Below are 26,697 nucleotides of genomic sequence, written 5' to 3' on the forward strand. Positions count from 1 at the left end.
TGCATCAAACAATGCATTTTTAGTATTTAAATAAAAAATAATAATATATATATATGTAATACTTTATACATACGCACAAACACACATATATTATAAAGGTACTTACGTAAATATTATCCAAAATTTGTGGATGATTATTTGTAGAGCTACCAACTACAGCTCCATTGTCTTTATCAAATAAATTGTCATCATCTTGGACCTACATAACATATCACACATTATGAAAAATTTATTATTAGATTCAATATTTTTTAATAATATGCATTATACTAGCTTAGTTTTGTAAATAATATTAATATGTATTCTTTCTTTTCTTTTAGTTATGGATTTTGGTTCTTTCTTTGAGATACAAAAACCATTAACTGCTTTTGGTCATTTCTTTTAATAGGGACACCATGAGTGATCTCGCACATTTTCTTATCTAAAATATAAATTCTGCAAAGAGGTTACAACCTATGAGGTTTTGGCTCTGTGGTTAAAAGAGAATTTGTGTACAATGTGTCACAAGGTTTATAATAATACTTTATATCATGTTGTGGTTCATTTGAACTAAAATAAAAATAAATAAATAAATAAATACTGCTTCCTTTATTTCTTTCAATTTTCCTTTAATTTTGGCTATAAACATTTTCCAATGCACATCTTTAATAACTAATACTTCTAATTGTAAATAACACAAAAAAAATATAAAAATTTGATAATTTTAAAGCATTCATTAAGACGAGTAATACAAGGCTCTAAAATTTGATAATTACCACCTACTAGTTCACGTTTTAATAATTACCATCAACAATATTTTTTTTTTTTAATTTTACCACCAATAATTGTTCGAAACCTTGTATTTAAATACTAGTTTGCCTACACGCCCTTATAATAAGTCAATCCTTTTTTTTTTTTTTTGTGCTATTTCTCTCGATTTCCTTTTTGTGTTCTTTCACTTTCTATTTCTTCTTCTTTAATTCCTTCCAATGATGCTAATCCACCAGAATTTTCCCAGCAATTTAATTAGATTCCCATTATTTCCCTCAATCTCTATCTTTCTTCTCTTTCCTTTTCATTTTTTTGGGTAAATTCTTTTAAAAATTATAATTCAATGTGTAATTTCATTGAAAAGGAAAACATAGGGGGACCAAAGATGAACAACAAAGACAACATTGGAGGGATATCAAGCTTTGGAAACCTATCACTTTCAAACCCACGCACATCGGACAAAAATCTAGGTAAATTAGGGTTTTTTTTATTGATTATGGTAAATTAATCATCAATGGCAACCATAATTTTGTTAATCATAACGTGTAATTCACGAAATTTATTTGAGTTAATTTCCTTGAATGCCTCACTATAATCAAATCCCCAATTTGATTTCAAAACCCTAATTTCTTTTCAAACCCCCAATTTAAGTAGTCAAAAGCATTAAACAACAATACATACATTTTTGCTCGATTGCATTTGTGTATTCAAGCAAGGAGAATTATTTTTGAAACCCTAATTATAGTTCATTTTCATTTTTCGATTTTCGATTTTAGATTTTTTGCTCAAATTTGAGATAGATTAATGAATAGAGGAAGGAAAATCATTAGAAGGAAAAAGAAGAGGGAAAAGTGTGGAGTGGCCTGGGTCATAAGTGACTTCATGCAAGAGGCTTTGAGCAAAGAGATGGTCAATTTTGATCTTTCGGAAAATTGTTGGCGGTAAAAATTTAAAAAAAAAATTATTGTTGGTGGTAATTACTAAAGCATGAATTATAGTAGGCAGTAATTATCAATTTTTTCTCAAAATAAATTTAGAGATTATATCATGTTTTGAATGTTTACAAGATCCCAAATTTTAACATTAAAAATATATGCAGGGAGTATGTACAAGGTTATTACATAAGAATACATATATGCGTATGACCATTTTTTTTTTTTTTTTTTTTTTTTTTTGTGAATGATGCATGACAAAATTCTAAAAATGAAGCTACATTCTTGCATTGAGTATAAAAAGGTACCAGGGCTGCTTGAGCTTTCACATCTTCTAAATTAAAATTCCAAGTGCTAATGCCTCTTTTGTATTCACTTTGCAAATGAAAGAGCCACATATAACCCCAATATTGTAAAGTAACTATATCAATATTTGTGTTAAGTGAGTATTATTTAGATTGAAATAATTTAACTATAAATGATAAGTTTTATTTTTCTCATAGGTAAGGCGAAGGCATCTTACAACACCATATTTTGGCACGGATCAGCCGAGTTTGGATTTATGGGTTAAATCTCTCTGGTAGCTGGGAGCTGAGGGGGTATAAGAATCCTCATTTTGAAGTGAGTGGGGATTGATCTTATAACCTCAAGTTGTGAAATGCAATCCTTACCATAAGACCAAGTACTCTCGGTATAATTGATAGAAATTCCATCTTGAATGGAGTACTATACATAAAACTATTATGATAACTTACTTATCAATTCCTACCATTTAACATTTGAGATTACTCTTATGAATAATGTTTAGAAAATTATACCGTTTAAGATGTTTATTCACTTAATTACCCTCATTAATGTTAGTTTCCTATTTTTTTAAACACTTAAGAATAGTTTGCAGACATTTATTATCGATAAAAATATTTGTTTACATATTTTCCCTCATTAATATTGCCAACAACTGAATTAGTGGCATAAGGTCAAACAAAAAGAGCTCAATGGACATTGCTAGATGTAGCACGCGCATCGCATGCGTTAGCTGGTATCACTAAACAATTAAATTAGTTTTAACTTGAGCCTACGCCAAAATTCATTAATATTTTGTTATTTTTTACTTTCAAGTTAAAAAAAGTTCTTCAATTAATCAAAATTCAAACCATATATATTGTCTCTTATGATCATAACATCAGTAATATAAATCACATATATATAAATATATATTATACCTGAGAGAGTTCCTCTTTCTCACCATAAGCCATTTTCTTTTCAGCAAGCATATCTTCTTCTTTCCTCTGTTAATAGAATATAAATAATATCAATCAATATTTATAATTTATTATCTCTCCGCCAATTGGTTTTGTAGTTAATCCCTATTTTTAGGTGAGAAAATCATCATTAAGTAAGAACAACTAGTGCTGTCAAATTTCAAACCGAAACCGTTTAACTGCCCGAAACAAACCGACCCAAATGAGAACCGAACCAATTAAAAACCGTTTTTTTGAAACCGAAAACCGACCCGAACCGTATGTGAATGAACCCGAAACCGAACCGATCCGAATAACGTTACACTGTATAAGAACCGAACCCGTTAATGAACCGAACCAGTTCTAAACCGAATTGAAATCAAATCGAACTGAAAAAGAACCGAACTGTTTCTAACCCGAAACCGCTTTCAACCCGGAACCGTTTGAACCGGGATAAAAACCGTTTACACCGAACCGTTAACAACCCGCGACCCGTTTGCACCGAATTGTATATAAACCAAACCGCTTATAAACCGAACCGCTTGCAAACCGAATTGTTTATGAACCGGACCGCTTATAAACGAATCGGCTACAAACTGCTTACTATAAAGAGAATATTAAAATCAAGTTAAAAGGTGTTTTAAATGAAATTTAATTATCATAGTACAAAAATTCTTCCTGCCAAATTAATATTTATTGAAAATTTATTATCATAGTATAAAATATCTTCCTGCCAAATTATTATCATAGTATAAAATATCTTCCTGCCACTAAAAATCCTCCTGCCATAAAATGAACCAAAAAAGAACCGAACCAGTTATAAATTGAACCGAAAAAGAACTGAACCAATTATAAACTGAACCGAAAAAGAACCAAACTAGTTATAAACTGAACCGAAAAAGAACCGAACTGTTTCTAACCCGAAACCGTTTCCAACCCGAAACTGTTTGAACCGGGATAAAAACCATTTACACCGAACCGTTAACAAACTGCAACCCATCTGCACCGAACCGTTTACTACCTGGACTGTTTACAACCCGAAGCTTATTAAAACCGCTCAAGAATAAACCGAAACCGAATCGAACCAATAACTATTTAAACCGAACTGGAACCGACCCACGAGACACTTAAATCGATTTCAAACCAACCCGATTTAATACCGAACCGATTTCAAACCGAACCGAAACCGAAACCGAAACCGAACTGCCAAACCGTTTTGACAGTGCTAAGAACAACAATTAGTATATAAAGTATATATAGTAATAAACATAAAAAGTAAAGGTAAATAGTAAACCTTCAGTGCTTTTATTCGATCTCCAAGAGATGGCAAGCCATCCAAAAGCGTTCGTGTGATGTACTCATTTGATCTAGCTTGTTTAAAGAATGCATGCTTTATCAACTTCTTAACCGTAGGTCTCTTTGCAGGATCTTTAACCAAACAACTAGCAATCATTTGCTTAAATGACTGAATAAAAAATATAATCATGTTTAATAAAGCACAAAAGAGTACTTTTATTAATCAATTTTTTTATTTTATAAATTTACTTATAAATTATTAAAGATTAAGGGAAATGTTGTCAGAAACTACCTAAAAATGGACAGTTTTGTGAACAACTACCCATTTTTTTAATTTGTGAACAACTACCCCTAAGATACCTAAAGTTTATCTAGCACTACACACTAACGGATTTCTTCCGATTAAGACGTTTGTAGAGCCCACACCTACGTTTTCTCACCTAATTAACTCCCTTCCCAACTACCTCTATCCTCTTTCATTAACTTTTCCTCCATTTTCCTTCTCTTTTAAGCTTTCACCATTTTTATTTGACCTAAGTGAATCTTAGAGAAGAAAATGCTTTCCCCACAATTGAATTCAAACCTAAAACCCCAAAAAAATCTTAAATCCTAATTCAATAATTCAAACCCTAAACCCTAGATATTAAAATCCCCAAACTAAATTGAAACCATAAACCCTAAATTGAATCCCTAACTATGATAATTGATGCTAATTAAAACCCCTAAACTAATTAAATAGGCCACGATTACAACAATAGTTAAAAACATTACCTGATTTGGTAAGAAAATTGAGTTTTGTATGTTGGATGAGTTTGGGGGGAGGGGGAGGGGGAAGGGAAGAATAACAATAAGACTTTAAATAAGTGGGAAGAGCGTTAATTGGGTGGGAAAACGTAGGTATAGACCCTACAAATGGCTCAATTGGACGAAATCCGTTAGTGGGTAGTGCTAGATAAAGTTTAGGCATCTTAGGAGTAGTTGTCCACAAATAAAAAATGGTTAGTTGTTCACAAAATTGCTTATCTTCAGATAGGTCGTGGTAAATTTTCCAAGATTAAAAATACACATGTTTCATTTAAATAGTAATGAAGGAAGGTTTCATTAGCTGTATCAATATATAATGAGGATCATATATACCTTAGAGAACTTCTTATCCCTTTCATAATTAAGAGTAGGAGGTGCATATTGTATGGTCATAAGTAAGACCTGTAAAATAATTGTTAGTCTAAAATAAAAATAATATGTAATCAAGTTATGAATAAAAATATACATTAATTTCATAATTTTATGATTATATTACCTTCATTGGAGGATATTTTGAGAAGGGAGCATGCCCATGAGCCAGCTCTAAAGCAGTTATGCCGAAGGACCATATATCAGCTCTATAAAATATGATCATTGATTCTAATGATAATTTCATTGTGTAGCAAAGTTTTAGTAAAATTACAATAACTAGAGAAAAAAAAATACTTACTTGAAATCATATCCGTTATGTTGTTCCATGACTTCTGGTGCCATCCTAGAGACAAATAACATCATACTTTTTTAATCCCTTAAAATTTCTTTCCACTTCTATTAACATTGTGAATATGGTCATGAGTGCTGATTGTGTTGACCTCTATTGTCATCTTATATGTAGTTATATTTAATTTGTACAATGTGTCATGAAAAATTACATAAATACACATTATGTTTTATTTCTACTAGTAATACACATTATGTTGTTATTTCCACTACTATTTGCAATTGAAAGATTCTGTAAATTTTAGTCTTTTATGCTCAATGAGGAAGTTTTGCTTGATCAATGAGAGTGTGCACATGAACAATTTTGAGCGGTCTCATTGCATCTTTCAAATGGGCCCACAACTATTGAGTGCAAGAGCCCAATTTGGGATTGGACGCGTAACCCTGTCCCTACAGGTCTTATCCATCTCATTGAAGGTGCGTATATTTTCATCATGAACGCTCTAGATAGGATTTTTTTCGGATAATATCTTTAGTTTCTTTTAATTTTTCTTGTAGTATATATACTCCTTTATTTTGTTTTTCAATTATCAAAAATTAGAATTTTATTTTTAGCTTGATTAGAAAGAGAAATTGTAGAAATAATCAACCCTTTCAATAATTTAATGTAATACAAGTTCATTTTCCTTCGAGTATGAGTAAAATTATCTTTATTAAATTTTCCTTACTTTTAGTTCATCATTAGTATTAATTGTTTTCATCATAAGTATGGTTAGAAATTAATTGTAGCTTTTGATATTTGATTAGTTTAATTTCATGTTTAATTCAATTTTAATGATCATCACTAGGTGAAAAAAGTAGAATGGCACCGCCTTAATGCCACCGGTTCTTCAAAACCGGTGGCGAAAACATGGGTTAAATTAGGCGGGTTTTTTAGAAGAGGTTTTTGCCACCGGTGGGAAAAAACCATTATTCCCACCGGTTTGAACCGAACCGGTGGCAAAAACCTTTTTTTTAAAAAAAAAACCCCTTATATTCCCCTAAACCCTACCCTCATACTCGGCCTCCCTCCTCCTTTCTCTCTCCTGATCTCCTCCCCTCTCTCTCTTCTCTCTCCTCTCCCTAAAAAAAACCCCCTTGTATTCCCCTAAACACCACCGAAGACGACCACCATCAAGACCACGAACAACATCGAATTTAATCAAGATGAGTTTGATGTTTTTGGGTTTGATTTTGGGTTTAATTAATCGATTTTTCTGGGTTCTTGCATGTGTTTTTTGGTTTTTTTTTGGGTTTGATTTTGGATTTTAATTCGATTTTTCTGGGTTTCATTAATCGATTTAAATCGATTTTCGGATTTTAATTTGATTTTTCTGGGTTAATTTTCGGTTAAAATAATCGATTATTTTGGGTTAATGCATGCGTTTTTTATTTAGGGTTTTTTATTTTTATTTTTTTTTTTACTTTCGTGATTTCTAGGTTTTTTTTTCCATTTCAATTCGATTTTAATTGGGTTTTTTTTTTCGATTTTCTTTTTTTTTCGATTTCTGGATTTATTTTTTTTCGATTTCGATTTCTGGGTTTATTATTTTTCTGGGTTTATTTTTTTTTCGATTTTCATTTTTTTTTCCGATTTCTGGGTTTATTTTTTTTTTGGGTTAAATTTTTTTTCAATTTCGATTTCGGGGTTGATTTTTTTTCTGGGTTGATTTTTTTTTTCTGGGTTTCATTTTGATTTTTTTTTCTAGATTTCATTTTGATTTTTTTTTTTCCCGATTTCTGGTTTATTTTTTTTCTGGGTTTCAATTCGATTATAATACATTTGAATTTCTGGTTTGTTTTTTATTTTTAGGGTTTGAATTCCTGCTTTTTTTTCTGGGATTGAATTCCTGCTTTTTTTCTGGGTTTGAATTTTTTGGATTGAATTTCTTTTTTTTTTTGTTTTTTGAAGCTTATTTATATTAATCGATTTTTTTTTTTTTGTTTTAATTGGTGCAGGTACATTGATTTAGATCTTAAATTGAAGAATCAAGATTCAAGAATATTGATTTAGATGTGTATGGGGTTTTTTTTTATTTATATTGTAATTTTTATTTATTTACGAGTATATTGTAATTTTTTTTGATTTATATTGTAAATTTTTTTATTTATTTATATGTTGTAATTGATTGTAATTTTTTTTTGATTATATATTTTAAAATTTAGATTATATTGATTGAAATTCGTCGATTTATATTGTGATGTTCTTTTTTATTTTAGTTGATTTAATTGTTAAGTGAAAAAAGACAAAAAAAAAATATTAATATTTTGGGCATTTTTGGCACCGGTTACCCGATGCCAAAAACAAAGAAAAAAAAATTTTGGGCCATTTTTGGCACCGGTTAACCGGTGCCAATAACCATTTTTGCCACCAGTTTGAACCGGTGGCTTTTCATGCTAGTAATTGGCACCCCCCACATTGGCACCAGTTCAAAACTGGTGGCATTGAGGGGGTTTTTGAACCGGTGCCAATTTCGTTTTTTCACGTAGTGCATAATATCTATCTAGCTCTCTAATTCCTTTAAAATTCACTATGCTTAGCAATTATACATTTAGCTAAGGAGATTAGTGAAGCTTAATCACATATTATTGAGTTAATTAAGACGGGAAGAGATATGATTTTATGATTAAATTGATTGGATAAAGGTGGCATGTTGTTTGTTGTAAGTGAATTGTACACCCTTATATTGAGCATGATTGCATATTGATTTTAATTTGACTTGTGAATAATGATTAAAAGCAATATATTTTATTGCATTTTGGTTTTTATTTCTCTTATGAACTAACCATGGTGAGATCTAGGTTTATGAATTTGAAAATTTGCTCTCGAATTAATAATTTCTTCCCTTTGCATTCTTCGTTTGCATGATCACTCAATTAAATCTCTTATTTTTAATAGGAAAATTTAACAAGAATAATCCAACCTTTGACTCATTCTCTCAAAATAATCCCACCTTTGGATTATTCCTGAATAATCCAAGCTTTGCTACCCATTTTCTCCTAACAAGCCTATGTGACCGGTTACCTGAAGATCAGATAAGTTTATTGTTTTTTTTTTCTTTGTTTCCTTATTTTCCTTTTATTCTCTCCTCCTCCTATCTCCTTACTGACATCAATAAATGGCACTCATGGCAGCCCCAACCATAACAATGGCTTCCCCTCTCTCTCCTCCTCCTCCTCCCTCTCTTAAATGCCTTTCTACCTTCAAACACAACCACCCATCTTCTTCATCCCTCAACCCCCTATCCAACTTTTCCTCCGACCACCTTAAGATACTGCAACCCACACCCGTCGCTGCCCTATTTGGCCTGAAACCACCTCAAAACCCCAACTAATTGCAATACAAATGATAGTAATGAAACCCAAACCCCTACAATTTGAAAAATTTATATGAATTGAAAGTGAAAAATCTTAAATTGATTTCTGATTCTGGTTTTGTTTTAGAATTCTTTGTTGTTTTTTTTTTTTATTGATTGATGTGATTAATGTTGGATTAAAATATTAGATTTTCTTTCTTATTTGAACAAAGTGGGTGATTGTTAGCTGGATTAGTTTCATTATTGTTGTTTGTGTTAATTGAGAAGTTAATGTTAGTGATTTGATGTTGGTTCGTGGTGCTAAGAAACGTGGTTGTGTGTTGGTGGTGCAAGAAAGCGGGGTGTAGGATTTGCCGATTTTGTGAGGTGATGTGGTTGAGGTACTGGTGGCTTTGGTGTTGGGTGGGGGTGGGTCGTGGTCGTGGTTAGGGTGGGTTTTTTTTCCTATCTGGGTGTCGTGGATGGTGTTAATGGTGACCATGGAAGTCGCGGTGGTGGATGGGGTTTACGGTGGCCATGAAAGGGGAGAGAGATAGGAGGAGAAAGAAGAAAGCAATTAGTTTTTTTTTTTTTTTTTTGGGTTAATTAATAGGATTAAAAGATTAAAATCAAAAATAACAATTTTAGCCAATAATGAAGTGACACGTTGATCGGCAACCGGTTGTATGGATAGGGTGACTTGTTAGGGTTGTTATGAGAAAATGGGTAGCAAAGATTGGATTATTCAAGAATAATCCAAATATACGATTGTTTCGGAAGAATGGAAGAAAGGTTGGATTATTCTTGTTAAATTTTCCTTTTTAATAATTAGGATAAGTAGTGGATCCTGTTCTCCTAGTGCCTGCTTGATTTGATTTCTTTTTACTAGGTCTTTTATGACTTCTTTTACTAGAATTGAGATTAATTCAGCCAACTAGTTTCGAATTAGCTTGAGCTTTAAGCTTTTAATCATGGCAATCTTGTATAACCTTTTCTTGTGGATCAATACCTTTACTTGCCATGCATTTGTTTTGTATTTGTAGTATAAAATAGTTTGATTGAGTGTTTGATTTCTTCAACTATTTTTACTTTCATCATCTTTTAAATATAAATTAGTTTTATTTTTGCTTGTTTTTCATGTGACAAGTCACATTCGTACTCTTGCGTTCCATAAGAGAAACAGGAAAAGTCGCTATTTTCTAGTATTTTAAAGTTCATAATAGCTTTTTTCCTATATTTAGTGGATTAGTTTCCATAGGAATAAAATAGAGTACAAGTAGTTCATTATGCGCAAAATGTGTGTGTGAATATTTTTAATGCAAGAATTATGTTGCTAATTGTTATTGATTATTTGTTAAAATACCCTAGTCATTAAAAAATGATAGATATAAAATAAATTATGGAAATGATTAAAAGACTTAGGGTCTGTTCACATTTACTTAATTTCAGTTCAGTTCAGTTCCAATCAGTTCAGTTCCAATCAGTTCAGTTCTTGATTTCCCTCTCTCATAAAATATTCATTTCAGCTCAGTTCAGTTCAGCTCCAATAAGTTCAGTTCAGCTCCAATCAGTTCAGTTCAGTTTAGCTCAGTTCAGTGAATGTGAACAGGCCCTTCACAAATTTAAAAGTTCAAAATAAAAAATCAAGAGACATGGATGAATATATGTTCACCTTAATAAGCACAATTTTAAATAAAAAGGATTTTTTTTGAAAAACTACCTTTTAATCTCTAGATTTTGCGAAAAACTACCCTTAAAACAAAATGTTGTAATTAAATACCTTATAAAGTATAAAATGTTGTATTGACTACCTTCCACCGGAATGACACATTTAACTTTTATTTCCCGACGTTGACCATGTTACGTGAGGGTCACGCGACCCTTTAATGACTTAATTCCCCCTTTTACCCCCCAAATTTCCCACTTTACACCAATTCAGCACGTATATTTATCAAAGGGGTTGCAAATAAGCAATATAAAATATGATTAATCGTATTGTTAAGGAAAAGAGTTGGTGTAAAGTGGGAAAATTTGAGGGAAAAGGGGGGAATTAAGTCATTAAAGGGTCACATGACCCTCACGTGACATGGTCAACGCTGGGAAATAAAATTCAAATGTGTTATTCCGGTGGAAGGCAGTCAATTACAACATTTTATACTTTATAAGGTGGTTAATTACAACATTTTGTTTTTAGGGTAGTTTTTCGCAAAATTCGGAGTTTAAAAGGTAGTTTTTCATAAAAAAATCCTAAATAAAATATGAATTGAAATTAACATGCCGCATACATTTTCTTTTGTAAATTTGACATTTTTTACAATTATTTACGAAGAATTAGTATTAAATTTAAGATGTTATTTATTTGCTTCTATATTAATAATTGCAATAAGGAATTATGTCTATTGTTAAAAATCAATCATTTTATAAAATTCTTTTTGTATAAATATTGATTTTTTCCATTATTAAAATAAGGTCAAAGAGGTATTATATTATTTTTAAGGAGATACACCTCACCCATTATTGGATTATATAAAATAAGGATCATTATGGCATAAAAAAAAAAAAAAAGGTTGATCAATAAATTAAGTTTTTTAAAGAAGAATGCTTGTAGCTCTATTGTTTCTTCCACCATTTGAAGTTAAGAAAATGTCATGAATCCCCTACTTGTTGACCAATCTCTTTGATCAAATCAGGCAATTCCTTGTGGCTTTTGTCTATCTAATTTATTACTGGCTCAAAACTAAAATATTTCAGCTCACTTGTATTTTGTGTGATAACTAGTGTGCATGTTTGAGCAAATCTATCCTTAAATACGTCCTAAGGTAACTTATGAAAATCTAATATTTAAAAATTACACATTGAAACAATGCTAAAATGATCACATGTAATAATTTTGTATTTGTACATATGTACCAATGAACAACCAAAATTTTTTAGTTTGAAACAATGAACGGTAAGTGGGTAGAACAAAAACAGAATTGAGGTATTATATTATAAAAACCTAACATTACTCTATCTAATTCATGACAGTGAAGGAGTACGAAATTAAATGAGCTCCACAAGAGGGAACAAAAAAACAAAAAGTTATATTTTCTAATAATGAATAAAACAAAAAGTATAGTGAGTCATGCTAAGTCACCATTATAGTTAAAAACAAGAAAATATTCAAACGAGGAAGTATAATTAATCTAAGCACAAATTCAAGGTTGATATATAATGTCATAATACTCATTATAAGGGTTTGTTGATATTTACTAAATTGAGCTGAACTAAATTGAACTGAATAGAGTTGAAATGAATATTTTATGAGAAAAGGAAATTAGGAGTTGAACTGAACTAAACTGAAGTTAAGTTGAAGTGAACCTGGCCTAAATGTCATAAATCATTAAAACAATATAAAATTTAACTTTAAAATGAGTTTGTTTAGCCAATTCTAATATCTTATAATGAAAAGGTATGTCTTGGTGCCTATTTTAACTTTAAAGGTGATATTCAATATTTAGAATATGTAATCAAATTATGATGTTTGAGAACGCCAACATGATAAATAATTCAAGATACAAAATGCTGCATTTAATGGAAAAACTTATACCAACAAGGAGTCCCAACAAATGTATTTCTCGTTCGTTGCCTGTCTCCCGAGTCAAATAAGCATGTTGAAACACCTAAATCTCCCAACTTAACAGCACCACGTGAACCAATGAGAATATTACCCGCCTGTTAAATAAAATGTAGGTTATTTGATATTATTGAACAAAAAAAGGAATGATAAATTAATATTTTTGTACTTTATTTGGTGGACTATGTAAATACCTTTCAAATAGAGCTATCAATTCAGATATTCTCGTGTGCTTTCTTAGTTACTATGGTTTTAAAGTCAACTATAACATTTTGCTTCTATTTGCTTAGTGATACAAATTTGTATAACCTAATCTACATGTGATGGACGTGAGCGAATTTGAATAGAAGGCCTAAAAACCTAGAAGCAAAAATTTATCAATATAATAAAATTATACTTTCTTCGTTTCTTAATACTTGCAACACTTGCCTAAAATAGAAATGTCACAATACTTGCAACACACTATAATTGAAAATTTATTTTGAGGAAAAGTTGCACTATTTCTCTTATTTAAAGTACATGGCCCACTAAATTATACTTTTAAAAACCCTTCACCTCATTTTAAAGTATATTAAACCATGTAAACCCCACTTTTATTAAACACCATGAAAAAAAAGTGTATTGCACTATTAAAAAATAGAAGAAGTACAAGTAGTATATTATCTATCTTATGGGGAGTCATTTGTAATATTATGGTCTTACTTTTTCCAAGAGAGTTTGTCTCCCATTTTATGTTGTTTTCTCTTTCGCATAATTTCTATTTAACACCTTCTAGGCGTTATAGTGTTTAGATCTTAAGATTATACTGATTTTAATGCTTTATATTTTGAATGAGTTATTATTTTAATTATTAAAATTAAAATTAATACAGCTTATCTTACCAAAATAGGAAACAAAATACAGCTTTATATTTCACAATTAACGTAGGTTAAAGTACAAAGCTACATGTCACTTTAAATTTTAAGGATAATCATAATTTAACAAAAACTTGTGAAAGTATTTTTGCATCTATGCGCTTATACTTTAAAATATCATACGTTGTGCTAGTTTTTTACCCGAGCTAAATCCGAAATAGTGTTGATAAATTAGAAATCAGAAATAGTGTTGATAAGTTTGTTTCATTTTTTTCTGGATTAAATTTGCTAGTATAAGATTATTATCCCCGATTCAAAACTTTTCATTTGGTTTTTAAAAAAATCAAAAAATATTATCTAAGGATTCAGGTTAAAAGAATATTTACTTTCCAATGTACTCATTTAAAATATGAAGTATTTATAATTATATGAGATATTTTGAGCTATTAATTACACAATCTTTCCACATGTTACTATTGATTATCTATTAACTATTACTAAAACAAAAAGTTGCTGGCGTCATCGCTATCCACATTTCACTCTCATAATAAAAATTTTCCCGCCTAAATGCAAGGATGATGTCATCTTTATTTTTTTTTATTTTTTTTTATGGAGCTATCATATTTAACAATTTTAAAATTTGAAAATTAGAAGTTTTTACATTACAACTACAATCTATTAATTCACCCTACAAAAAATGAAAGAACTGTAAATAGCATACTAATAAATATGGACTCCTACATTGAAATATATATTAGGCGACGTTGAACAGGTATTATATAATAATTTTGATAAAATCTAAAATTTTAAAATTACAAATATTTTTGTACAAGATAATTCATATTAATATTTATCCATTTTTTTAAACCTACAAATTATAAAAATAGATTTTATATAAACCGTGCATCGTACGAGTTCTAACCTAATTAGTTAATAATTTGTTACATTTATATATGCTAATAAATACTATGTTAGTATATTACTATGTATATGGTTACAGAGGTAAAATATTTTATTCATAATCAAAGTCTAATAATGAACATCTTATCAAATTCAATACAAATAAAGTTGTACGTTTTACTTTAATAAAATACAATATCTATATACAAAATTATAATTATTCTTGATAGCGTCTAGGCATTTGACTAATACCAATATAAGTGTGTGTAAGAAGCACAAATAATTGTTTTGGTGTTTCACTCGATTCACCCTTTGGGTTAATCCGGATTTAGGATCAGTTAATGGTGGTTAGGTTCCAGTCCCCTCCCAATTGTTGTTTTGGGGGATCGAACACAGTTCTCCCTACCAAGTGTAATCCCAATCACCACTACACCAACATTCAATTGGTAGAAGCACAAATAATTGTTAAATACTAGAAATACATATAATGCTTTAGTGAGATTAAGTAATGGGGTTTAATTTATTCTAAAAATACATTCAACAATGTTGTGGGGAATATTGTTGCATCACAAGTTAACTTATACACCCTATCATAGAGAATTGTCTGTTTTAGTATACTACTACTTTCGTTTTATATTATTTGCAACGATTTGAAATAAAATAGAGAAAAAAATGTCTAATCATTACAAATAATATAAAACGAAGACAGTATATACATTTTAACCAACGTAAAATGTTTAATGTCACTTCAGTATGATTTAACAATTATTAAAAGGCTAAACTACTTACTTTAACATCTCGATGTATGTGGCCATGACTGTGGAGATATTCCAAACCCTTCAAAACCTCACGTAATATTGTGGCTATGACCACCCATAAATTGTGGTCATTAACAAATGAACAATGTGATTTTAGAACATTTGCATGATCAACCAAGAACATTGTATGCGATTCCCGAGATATATTTTTCTGCAAAATTCAATAAATACATTTTAAAGATATGTTGCAAACTACTCTTATATGGACCCTTCCACTAACTTTTTATCTCATAATCTCACATTATCCAACTAAATTCTATAATATATTTGTCTGTCTAAATCTAACAGGATGATTAATTATGAACAAAAAGGTACAACATAAATTACAAAAGTACAACATATGAAAGTAACATTGAAGCAATCAAATTTACCAAATCACTATTGCAACGTTCAAAGTCAAGGATCTTGATGGCAACAATCTCATTGTTAAGTATACATAGAGCACGATAAACCAATGCACTAACACCTTCACCTATCTCCTCTAACAAGGTGTAGTGCTCTGGTCCAATTGGAAACTTTTTCTTCTCTTTATCCATTATTTAGGTATATAATATAAAATCATATAGGTAAACACATAATAATAAATGAAGAAAAAAGAGAGAAAAAGGTAACTACATCTTAAATTTATAGTAAAAATAATTAAAAATATATGTCATTTTAACTTCACATGAAAAAAATAGGAGAAAAAAATGGATGCCAATCAATGACTCTCATTCTCTCACAGTGCTTCTCCACACACGTAAAAGACAAGCCATTGAAATAGCCACAAAATGAGGAATTTTAGGAGTTAGCAAATTCAACTTCTATTTTTAATTAAGCAGTGACCTCATTTTATAAGTGTTTTGTATTGTAATTATATAGTGTAATTACTTCATCCGTCTCATAATCTACTACTTAATTTTATTTTTATGATTTAAATATAAATCTTTGGCACAAAATTTCTAATTAATGCATACAAAAAACATAAGCGTATAAGATCACGTTAGATTTATTTTAATTCAACTTTTATAATCTTTGTCATACACAACAATGACACCGATGCATAAATATGTAGTAAAACAATAAACTTATATTTATTAAGGTAATCATTATAAGCAATTTCTTTCTTTCTTCTTTTTTTTTTTTTTTTTTTTTTTTTTTTTTTTTTTTTTTTTTTTTTTTTAAAGAAGTCCTAAAGGACACTAAATTTCATTAATTAAAGCCATACGACATCTACAATTGACAAATAATGATAATGAAAATGAATTTAACAAAATTAAACAAGAATTAATCGGGGAAGGGCTAAGAATCCAAAGACATAAATATAACAATTCGGCACATTCTCGATTCGTTATCTCATACAACTTTTTGAGTGGATCCGTCGTCGCTTCGCAATTTTGTGAGAAAGTAAATTCTTGTGTTGATTCCGTAACCCGAAACCGAGCCATAATCAATCATAGCCCCGCACAACCGGAGACCAAATTAAACACAAATAAAACCCTGTCTTTTGAAGGAGTTCGAAAAACATTGTCTTTCGAAGGAGATCGAAAAAACCTTGTCTTTCAAAGGAGATAAACCCTTTCTTTCGAGGGAGACATTATTGTAACCTAAGAAACAAAAAGCTTAAAAGAAAATAAGGATTGAGGCTTTTCACCGGTAAAATCCAATGAAAGCCCCTTCAAAATTGACAATGGATGTTAGAGTTTAGGAGAGAAGAGAGAGAGGAGGCTAAGGTTTTTTTTTTCCGGTAATTAGTTATGTATTTTTCCACCATTATAAGCAATTTCATTTTTAAAGATTTTAAAAAGGTTAATCAATGCGAATTGGAGAGAGTAGTAATTTCTTTTTTTTTTTTTTCAAATATTTGACAAATATATAATATGTTAACTCCGCCTTACAAAAGGTGCAAACAAATTTATCAAATTGTTAGAAGCTTTAAACATTGTACTCTACAAGAATATAATACTCGTGTGTGTTAAAAGAAAAAAGAATATAATACTCATATATGACCGGTGTCATAATTAAAAGGTTACTTTTTTGTTAAATGCCACATGTTGCAATTTAATCAGTAAAAAAAAAAAAAATTTAAAACAAAATGAACAAAATCTAAAATTGAAACCCTTCCTAGCCCCCCACACCTTCCCCCTCCCCATCGAAAAACCCCAGCCCCTCCCATTCCCCCCGGATATCCCAACCCTTTCCCTCGCCGCAAAACCTAGCCCCAACTCGAAACATCATTCCCGCCCTTCACCACCCCACATTTGCCGGAGCTCTTCTCCCTCACCCCTACTCCTCCTTTCCACGCATCGTAAAACTTCCCTTCCCCTTCCCCAACCCTCAAAACTGCCTCCCTCTGATCCTTCCCCCACCCTCAAAATCGACAAGGGGAGGTTTATGGGTAAGGAGGAGGGTCCGACATTTATTAGGGTGGGGAAAGGGGCAAGGGGGATGTTTTGGGGTGGGGTGCAAGGTTTTTCGGTGAGGAAAGGGGGTGGGTGGGGTTGGGTTTACCAAGGTGGGGTTTCTTTTTTTTAGACCAATCAAGTCTTAACACATGTCAAGTAATCTATTATATAAGGTTGTTTTGTCATCACTTGTTACAAGAAAACGCCCTTCTAAAGTTGGGATTGTTCCAAAATAATTAAAAGTTGGTATTATTCAAAGTAAATGGACCAAAATTTAGATTATTAAAACCAATTTTTCCCGCATAAAAGAGCTTTAATAACTACATGCAAAATGACATATTTCAACCCATAGAAAATATTTTGAACGAGAATTTATAGATGGTACGGTAAGTTATAAATATAGAATATGTAAGAATTTGTTATCCAAAAAGAGATATTGAACGTATATATTGATAGAAAATTATGAGATCTTACTAATTCTTGTTTTATATTACCATTAATAGTATGAATTTTAATATCTTATTCCGATCTTCACCATCTCACAACACCCATAGTGCAACACCCATACCCGTTATGTCATATATATGTTCCACTACATTCTTATATCTTAATCTTATCACATAAATAGTTTATTAGTGATGTACAATATATATAGGCTTGTCAATTAAAAATATACAATCAATTTATTTGGTACAAATGTGTAAAAATGTAAATGAGATTGATTTTTTATTCTTGTTAAAGGAGATACAAAAATATGGGGGAGTTCTTTCATGACAAAATCCCAACCTATTAGTGGAAAAAACTAGGAAGAAAATATGTTGTCTAAGATAATTAGTATGTCTATAAAGAGTTCTTAAGACAAATATTGTATTTCATAAGATAATTAATCTGTAAAAATTCTTGTGATAACTTAGCTTGTACCTTTGAAAGAATGGGGCTTAATAATAGCCCATGTAATGCTAGTATAAGGAGATATAGAGTTTTGAGGAGGTGTATAGTTTTAGAATAAATAGTCACAGATGAATAAATCATAAAAACAAGAGTTTATTATTAGGAAAATTGGTTATTTTTTTAAGAGTGAGTTCTAAATTCTAATAGCCTAATTTTTATATATCTATACTGATTTTATCTTGACTTTATTGAACTTGCTTAACTATATCTGAACTTAATTAGACTCTATTTTAGTGGTAATTTGAACAAATATAGGCTAGCTAACCCTTGAATTATTAGAACATATCAAAACTTTTTTTCATGAACTGGTCTCATTTATGAACTTATTTAAATTTATTAATCTTTATTTAAACTTATTAAAAAAAATTGTTCATAAATTAAGTAAGATAAGGTGAATAGATAGAAAGGCTAAATATAATGTTGTGGTTATCTACTAGATAATATATGAGAAGTTATTATACGATACTCATAAAAGAAGTTTACACCATTAAACATGTAAGTTTATGTTATTCCATACGAGCGCATTGATGGAAGAGGTTTACACCATTAAACATGTAAGTATTATAAAAGCAATTTCGGAACTCAAATTGATGTCAATCCCCATTGATGGAAGAGGTTGCTTGTGGTTTAGAGGAGCACTCATTTTAACATAAAAGTATTTTTAAAATTAAAGATTAATATGGAGAGTGCATTCCTACTTGGATTAATAATTTTGTTTTAGTTATAGGTATCTCTCTATACATCATTATTTCTTTAACTTTTTACTCTATTACCTAATATTACATGAATATTTCACTCACTTTATATGATACTAGTTACAGAAATATATATGTATGTATAATTGTCTAATTATTCTTTTTATTATATTTGTACCATTGTTTTGTTACATAAAATTTGATACAAATTTATTTTTAAAAAAAAAATAAATAAATAAATTGATCATTCTATTTACATAAAGAAAATAGAAAAAATCATTGAAAAACTATATGACCCTTAATAAATTTTTATATATATATATATATATATATATATATATATATATATATATATATATATATATATATATATATATACATGCCATACTAAGACTTAAATAATTGTGATTCCTTCACAATAAAATTAAATAATCATGAATGCTAGAATTTAACCTATTTTGCACTATATGTAATAATGAGGTTACAATCATTTGATCCAATCCCTTATTAATACACTTTCCTATCCACTTTGATGACTCATACACATTTTTAAAAAAAATTGAATTAAATTTATTACTCTATTCACATAAAGAAAATAGAAAAAATCATTGAAAAAATATATAACCCTTAATAAATTTATAGAAACAATAATAAAACATGCAATACTAAGACTTAAATAATTGTGATTCTTTCACAATAAATTTAAATAATCATGAATGCATAGAATTTAACCTAGTTTTCACTATATGGACTAATGAGGTTACATTCATTTGATCCAATCCCTTATTAATACACTTTCATATCCATTTTGATGACTCATACAAATTTTTAAAAAAAATTGAATTAAATTGATCACTCTGTTCACATAAAGAAAATAGAAAAAATCATTGAAAAAATATATGACCCTTAATAAATTTATATAAAAAGAAAATAAAAAAAATTGTCATACTAAGATTTAAATATTTGTGATTCTTTCACAATAAATTTAAATAATCATGAATGCATAGAATTTAACCTAGTTTTCAAATGTAATAATGAGGTTACATTCAATTGATCCAATCCTTTATTAATACAATTTCCTATCCACTTTGATGATTTATACAAATTTTTAAAAAATAAAAAAATTTGAATTAAATTGATCACTCTATTCACATAAAGAAAACAGAAAAAATCATTGAAAAACATATGACCCCTAATAAATTTATATAAGAAATAATAAAACATGCCATACTAAGACTTAAATGATTGTGATTCTTTACAATAAATTTAAATAATCATGATGCATAGAATTTCACCTAATTTTCACTATATGTAATAATGAGGTTACATTCATCTCATCCAATCCCTTATTAATACACTTTCACATCCACTTTGATGACTCATACAATTTTTTTTTTTCAAAAAATTGAATTAAATTGATCACTCTATTCACATAAAGAAAATAGAAAAGATCATTGAAAAAATATATGACCCTTAATAAATTTATATAAAAATAAAATAAAACATGTCATACTAAGACTTAAATAAGTGTGATTCTTTCACAATAAATTCAAATAATCATGAATGTATAGAATTTAACCTAGTTTTCACTATATGTAATAATGAGGTTACATTCATTTGATTCAATCCCTTATTAATACACTTTCCTATCCACTTTGATGAATCACCAATCTTAAAAAATATCTTCCTTAGGTGAAATAGTCAATGTAAATTCACAGTCAAGTTTCATCTCATTTTATTAGTCACTCCATCTCATTTCATTAGTCACTCCTTCCAACAAAAAGAGATGAGAATATTTGTAAGATGTTGAGGGGATGTTAAAATTGTTTAAATTTTTTATTATTATTATTATTATTATTATTATATATATATATATATATATATATATATATATAAATATATATATATATATATATATATATATATATATGGAGCGTTTTCTTTTGGTATTTATTGTTACTTATTGTCACTCTATCTTCGAGATTGATCATGAGGCAGGGGCAAATTCGACCATGATTTCTTTGTCTAATTGTCACTCTATCAACAAATAAAATAAAATATCTCAAAGGTACACAAATTAGATTGGTTTATTATTTATTACTTATTTATTTCTTTACTGATTCTTGTGCATTTTAACTTTATTTGATTAATATATGAACCTTGTCTCAGTTAGTATTATAAAATTATTTTGTTTTTAAATATATTAGGACGTGAGCAATTAGACTATTATGTAACTTTGAATAATTTATCAATATATTCATTGTATATAGCCGGTAAAGGAGTAATCATATGCAAAATTAAGTCTGATTACTTAGTTAGATTTTATATTTATGAGTATAAATATTGCTATATGAGTCTTTCAATACTTATCATCAATTATAGGGTTTTGTTGGTTTAAAAAATTATAAAACTTTAGGGTGATATTAGAAAAATAATTTAGTTTTAATGTTATGAAGTACATAATCCTATATCATCATATATGGAGAAAGCTTTTAAACAAATTTCCTCAATCAATAACATAATACTAAAACAGACACCGGGATGACACACGTCACTTCCTAATGTCGTTTTTTCCCTCCAAAAACCATTTTCTAAAAATAAATATTTTCTAACTTTATTTTTCTTTTTATATCTTATTGATTGACAACTTATTTAAGTCAATAAAATTATACTATGTATATATTTTATATACTATTATAATCAAAATTAAATATTCTAATTACTAATATTAATATTATATGCAATTTTTTTTCCTTATACATTACCATCACATGGATTTTATTTATAGTAAGAAAAAAAAATGGTACATAAAATTGTTACATTAAACAAATGATTTTGTTTTGTTTTCTGTATACAAGGTGTTTCGTAAATTGGAGGGAATTTTAGGAAAAAGCATGCATACTGGGGGAAAAGATCGAATTACATGGACATTAATCCGAATAAAGCAGCTTGACTTGAAAGGACGAAACTACATGTAGCAAACAAGTTGATGTAAGAGAGATATAATAAGCTCATCATCGACAGACAAACTAGGACAAACATGTTCTAAAGTGTCCTTTATAATCGTGGCTTGTGGGTTACTCTTCTTACATGTCTAAGAAGCTCAATCGAAGTTCAAACCATCCAATCAAAAGAAAGTAATAGATGAAATTGTTTTGTCTTTTTATTTTGTAACATGTATTTCTCTAAGGCCATAGCTGATGATATGGGGGCAGAGCATATTGTTATACCATCTTCAACATATATGGAAAAGAAATGAAAATCCAATTTTGGGTTAGTATACATCAAAAGAGCGATGATAAAATTATGACAAAAACTTATAAAAAGGGTATATCTTTTATGCGCGCGATGATAAATAAATCACCACAATTTGATACAATAAAACCGTACAGTCGCAAGCCCTCGCAACAAAGAGTACAAGGCAAGTATGCACTTATGCAAGCAATCAAGCATTGGGTTATTATTGTTGAAATTGGCATAGCTACATCTTGTACGTATTTGATGATAACTTCGATTGTGGATTCTCTGTCTAAATTGTTGTACAATTGTCATACAATGTTGCCTCACCACTTGTTATCCTCGTAAGGAATTTTTTTTTTTTTTTTTTTGACAAGAGCAAAGACCAAACAAAACTAAATACTAGACATAAAATTAGTTAACGTAATTCGACATTGTCTTGCAATGTCGTGAGCCCTTTGAACTTGATCTCTTTGGACTTTTAAGAGTGCGCACCTTTGGAAAGATCCTCCCACTTCCTTGATCTCTTTAATCGTCCAAGCTATCGAGACATCCTTACCAAGCCCCTCTTGTAGATTGTTGATTAGCGTAACTGAATCAGTTAGGATTAAAATCCCCTGTTCTCCTCTTGCTTTAGCCCATTTTAAAGCTTCCAAGCATGCCCATGCCTCACATTGTAGTGCAGAGGAAGCAGCCCCATGCTTACCTCCCCCTTGCGTACCTGTGTTGGCGTTTCCACTACCAGTGACATTCCATCCTATCCCTGACCGTGTAGAGTGTTTATCCCATGCACCATCAACCTCCACCATGAACCTATCATATCCGATTTTGTCATTTCCCAAATTTACCTGAAAGAAACCCGGGGGGTGACTATGATCCCTCATAGTATCCCCTTCTATGCCATTCTCACACTCTTCTGCTTGAACAAAAGTGTCATGGTCTTGCAAGGCCCTGTTGATGAATTCAGTCACCAGACTCGTACTCCCACTAGCCCTTTTGAAAACCTTCTCATTTCTGGCTTTCCACAGTCCCCACAGGGTTGCTATAAAGGCTATAATACACATACTATGCTTACCATCCTCGCTATAAAAGAGCAGGATATAATGCTGAATCCATTCCCGTAATGAACTGAACTCAGGATACTCAGAGCAAATAGCCAGGGACCCAATATCCCAGACTTCCTTTGCTAGATTGCAATATTGAAAGATGTGTTGACTTTCCTCTCTTTCCACTCCACAAAAAACACAAGCTTCCTCCACCTGTATCCCCCTCTTAGCTAAATTTGTCTTAACTACAATACCATCATAAAAGAGCCTCCACATGAAGAGCCTCCATTTCGGTTGAATATTTAATCTCCATATGAGCTTCACAAAGTCTTGATCTGCAGGTGAAAAATTGTTCCTTTCCAAACCCTTCCCTTTGGAGAGAAAATAGTATCCTGTTTTGACAGTGTAATTCCCCGATGGATGATGTTTCCAATAACTATAATCATCCTCCAGATTTGGAGGGAGCTCCATAGCTAAGATAGCCTTAGCACTCTTCCACTCAAAGCATTCTCTCACTTTCCCTGCTTTCCAAGCCATTGTGCTAGTATCAATAAAATCACTAACCTTCCAATGCATTGCTGCTCTCAAGGTTTGGGTCGAGTTAACAGTCGAAATTTCCCCTTGAACCCACGGCGAGCTCATAGCTTTAATACTCATCCCATTTCCAACCTTCCAGGCAAAACCTTTCTTGAAGGCATCAACGGATCTCTGCAAACTAGATCTCCCTAAAGATGGATTACCAATGCCCTTATTATTGTCTTGCCATATTGGAAATGCCACACTTTTGACACCCTCCGTGCACCTTTGAAAGTAGCAACTGTGGATTAAGATGCATTCTCGTTGCTTGCTTGAAAAGCAAGGCATCATTTAAGATGGTTGTTCCTCTAATGCTTAAACCTCCCATGCTCCTCCCTACTGACCTAGTGCATTTCTTTATTTACATTGTTCGACCACCAAAATCTTGTGATTAGCGAATCAATCTTGTTTGCTATACTTTGAGGCAGCTTAAGACATTTCATTACATGAGCCGAAATGCTTACCAAAACTGTGTTGATAAGAATCAGTTTTGCAGCCTGAGAGAGATTAAGAGAGGCCCAAGATAGAATTTTCTCTGAGACTTTGTTCACCAAATATTGAAAAGAGTCTCTTTCCCTTCCTTGTATGTCAATTGGAGCCCCCAAATGAGTTCCCATATTATTAGTCTCCGTCATCGAAAGGATACCTTACAAGACCACTTTCGTTCTCTCATCCAACCCCGGAAAAAACTTCACGAATGATTTTTGTAGATTTAATTGCTGACCAGAAGCCTTACCAAAATCTTTGAAGGATGTCATTAATGCACCGACAGGAGTCTTCAGTTGCTTTGAAGAACAACATAGCATCATCCGTAAAGAAGAGATGGGAAATAGTAGGTGAGCGCCTTGACACCCTTAACCCTTTGAATTGTTTTATGTCTTCTGCCAGAGATAACATTCTTGAAAGAATGTCCATACAAAAGATGAATAGATATGGCGATAAGGGGTCCCCTTACCTTAAACCACAGCGCGGGTTAAAGGCCGTAGTAGCTTTCCTGTTAATAATAGTTTTAAAGCTAACTGTCGAGATACACTGTGAGATCATCTTGATCTAGTGTTCCGAGAAGCCATAAGCCTGTAATACCTTTAGTAGGAAAAGCCGGTCCACTCTGTCATAAGGAATTACTTCGTCACTATACACTTTATTATCATACACATTTAATTGATAAAATATGATCCAATGCTTGAATAATTCGATTTTTGGGTAACATTACAAATCTTGATAATTAGAATAATCACATTTTTTTTAAATTAAGACTTTAATATTTTTGTAGATTTTCTTGTATTACTTATTAACAATCACATATGATAATTAAGAACTTTATTACCTTAAAAAAATAACTCGAAGTATGTGCAATATTATTATAATTAAAGATGAATAACTTTGGATTCAATATTATACGAATAAATAAATTGGTTAAATAAATGTCCAATGATCTTGCAACCTGACAAGATAAAGTCGTATCTCGTAATCAAAAGAATTACCTAAATCCTCTAACTAAAGTAGATATGGAAGTAGGGTCGAACCACAAGGAAACAAGTCTTTCTATTCCTAATTAATTAATATAATCTAAATTATTAAGTAACCAATTTAATATTGTAAAAGGAATTAAACTACGGAGATTAAGTATAGGAAGAAATCAATTAATAAAAGTCTAGGGTATAGGTTCACCAATAAACAATATTCCAGGGTAAAACATAATAATCAATCATCAATGCAATAATTAATCAGATCATAAAGGGCTTTCGTTACGTATTACAATCACATAATTAATCTACCGGTATTAAATCGCATCTCTCGAATCTTGACTCAACCATTTATAAATTAACCTGCCTATTGAAACTAAGCCTAAATATCAATTCTCATCTTTAGAATCTCAAATCAATATTGCAAAACTCATACAATTAAACCAGGCCTAATCTAATTGCATAGTATTAAATCAATCAATAGGAAACTAATCAAGCATTGACAATCAACAATAATAAATTACCCCTTCATATTATTTATGTATCCCCACAACCCTAGAAAATAATCTACTCACAGATAATTAAATCTAAACTAATCAAAGCAATTAAACAAAACATGATGAACACAAGCAAATAACTTATTGAAATTAAAAGAGAAGAAATCGTTACCAAAATTAACGAAAATAATGAATTGTATAAAAGCCAAGAGTTGTAGAGAGAGAAACAAGAGAGAAGCCTAAGCTTAAGAGAGAATTTAGAGGTAATTGTATTAAAACTAAACAAAATGTATTTATACAAAGCTTAAAAATCCTAATTAGAAACTAACTAAAAATCGTCGGAAATCATCTCCCGAAACACGCGCCAGGTTGGGCGGTGCATCGCCTGATCGGGCGCGCCTTTTTCTTCAAGGGAACGTCTCTCGTGCCCGGTCAGGCGCGAGCTCGGGCGAAGGACTATTCCTTCCTTCTCTCCCCCGCTCGGTCGCGCGAGCCTCCATCCAGCCGGGCGGAGCTCTTGGGCACAATTGGACTCTCGTTTGGGCTTATAACTTAGCCCAAACGCTAATTTCCTCTTTGGGGCTTTAATCACACGGTCTAATGCCTCGTTTTCTTCTAAGTCGAGCCCTCAGTCACCGG

At 30.6% G+C, this 26,697-nt stretch overlaps 2 protein-coding genes across 2 annotated transcripts in view; both read right to left on the reverse strand.

The window, feature by feature from the left end:
• LOC145577873 (uncharacterized) overlaps positions 1-15,742 on the reverse strand; it is a 16,397-nt gene extending 655 nt beyond the window's left edge. Inside the window, exons 1-10 of the mRNA XM_081635298.1 lie at positions 15,578-15,742; positions 15,178-15,357; positions 12,608-12,732; positions 5,694-5,738; positions 5,520-5,601; positions 5,357-5,425; positions 4,218-4,388; positions 2,910-2,971; positions 1,991-2,063; positions 107-199 (exon numbers count right to left, since the gene is read on the reverse strand). Of these exons, the coding sequence (XP_081491424.1) occupies positions 107-199; positions 1,991-2,063; positions 2,910-2,971; positions 4,218-4,388; positions 5,357-5,425; positions 5,520-5,601; positions 5,694-5,738; positions 12,608-12,732; positions 15,178-15,357; positions 15,578-15,742 (1,065 nt within the window). The remainder of the gene's footprint in view (positions 1-106; positions 200-1,990; positions 2,064-2,909; positions 2,972-4,217; positions 4,389-5,356; positions 5,426-5,519; positions 5,602-5,693; positions 5,739-12,607; positions 12,733-15,177; positions 15,358-15,577) is intronic.
• A 7,126-nt stretch (positions 15,743-22,868) lies between these two features.
• Positions 22,869-24,386, reverse strand: LOC145577874 (uncharacterized). Its single transcript, XM_081635299.1, has one exon. It carries the CDS (start codon positions 24,384-24,386, stop codon positions 22,869-22,871), a length of 1,518 nt encoding a protein of 505 aa, XP_081491425.1.
• Between the last annotated feature and the right edge of the window lie 2,311 nt (positions 24,387-26,697).

This window comes from Chenopodium album, chromosome 14 (assembly GCF_948465745.1).
Source record: "Chenopodium album chromosome 14, dcCheAlbu1.1, whole genome shotgun sequence".
In the NCBI taxonomy this organism is placed as follows: Eukaryota; Viridiplantae; Streptophyta; class Magnoliopsida; order Caryophyllales; family Amaranthaceae; genus Chenopodium; species Chenopodium album.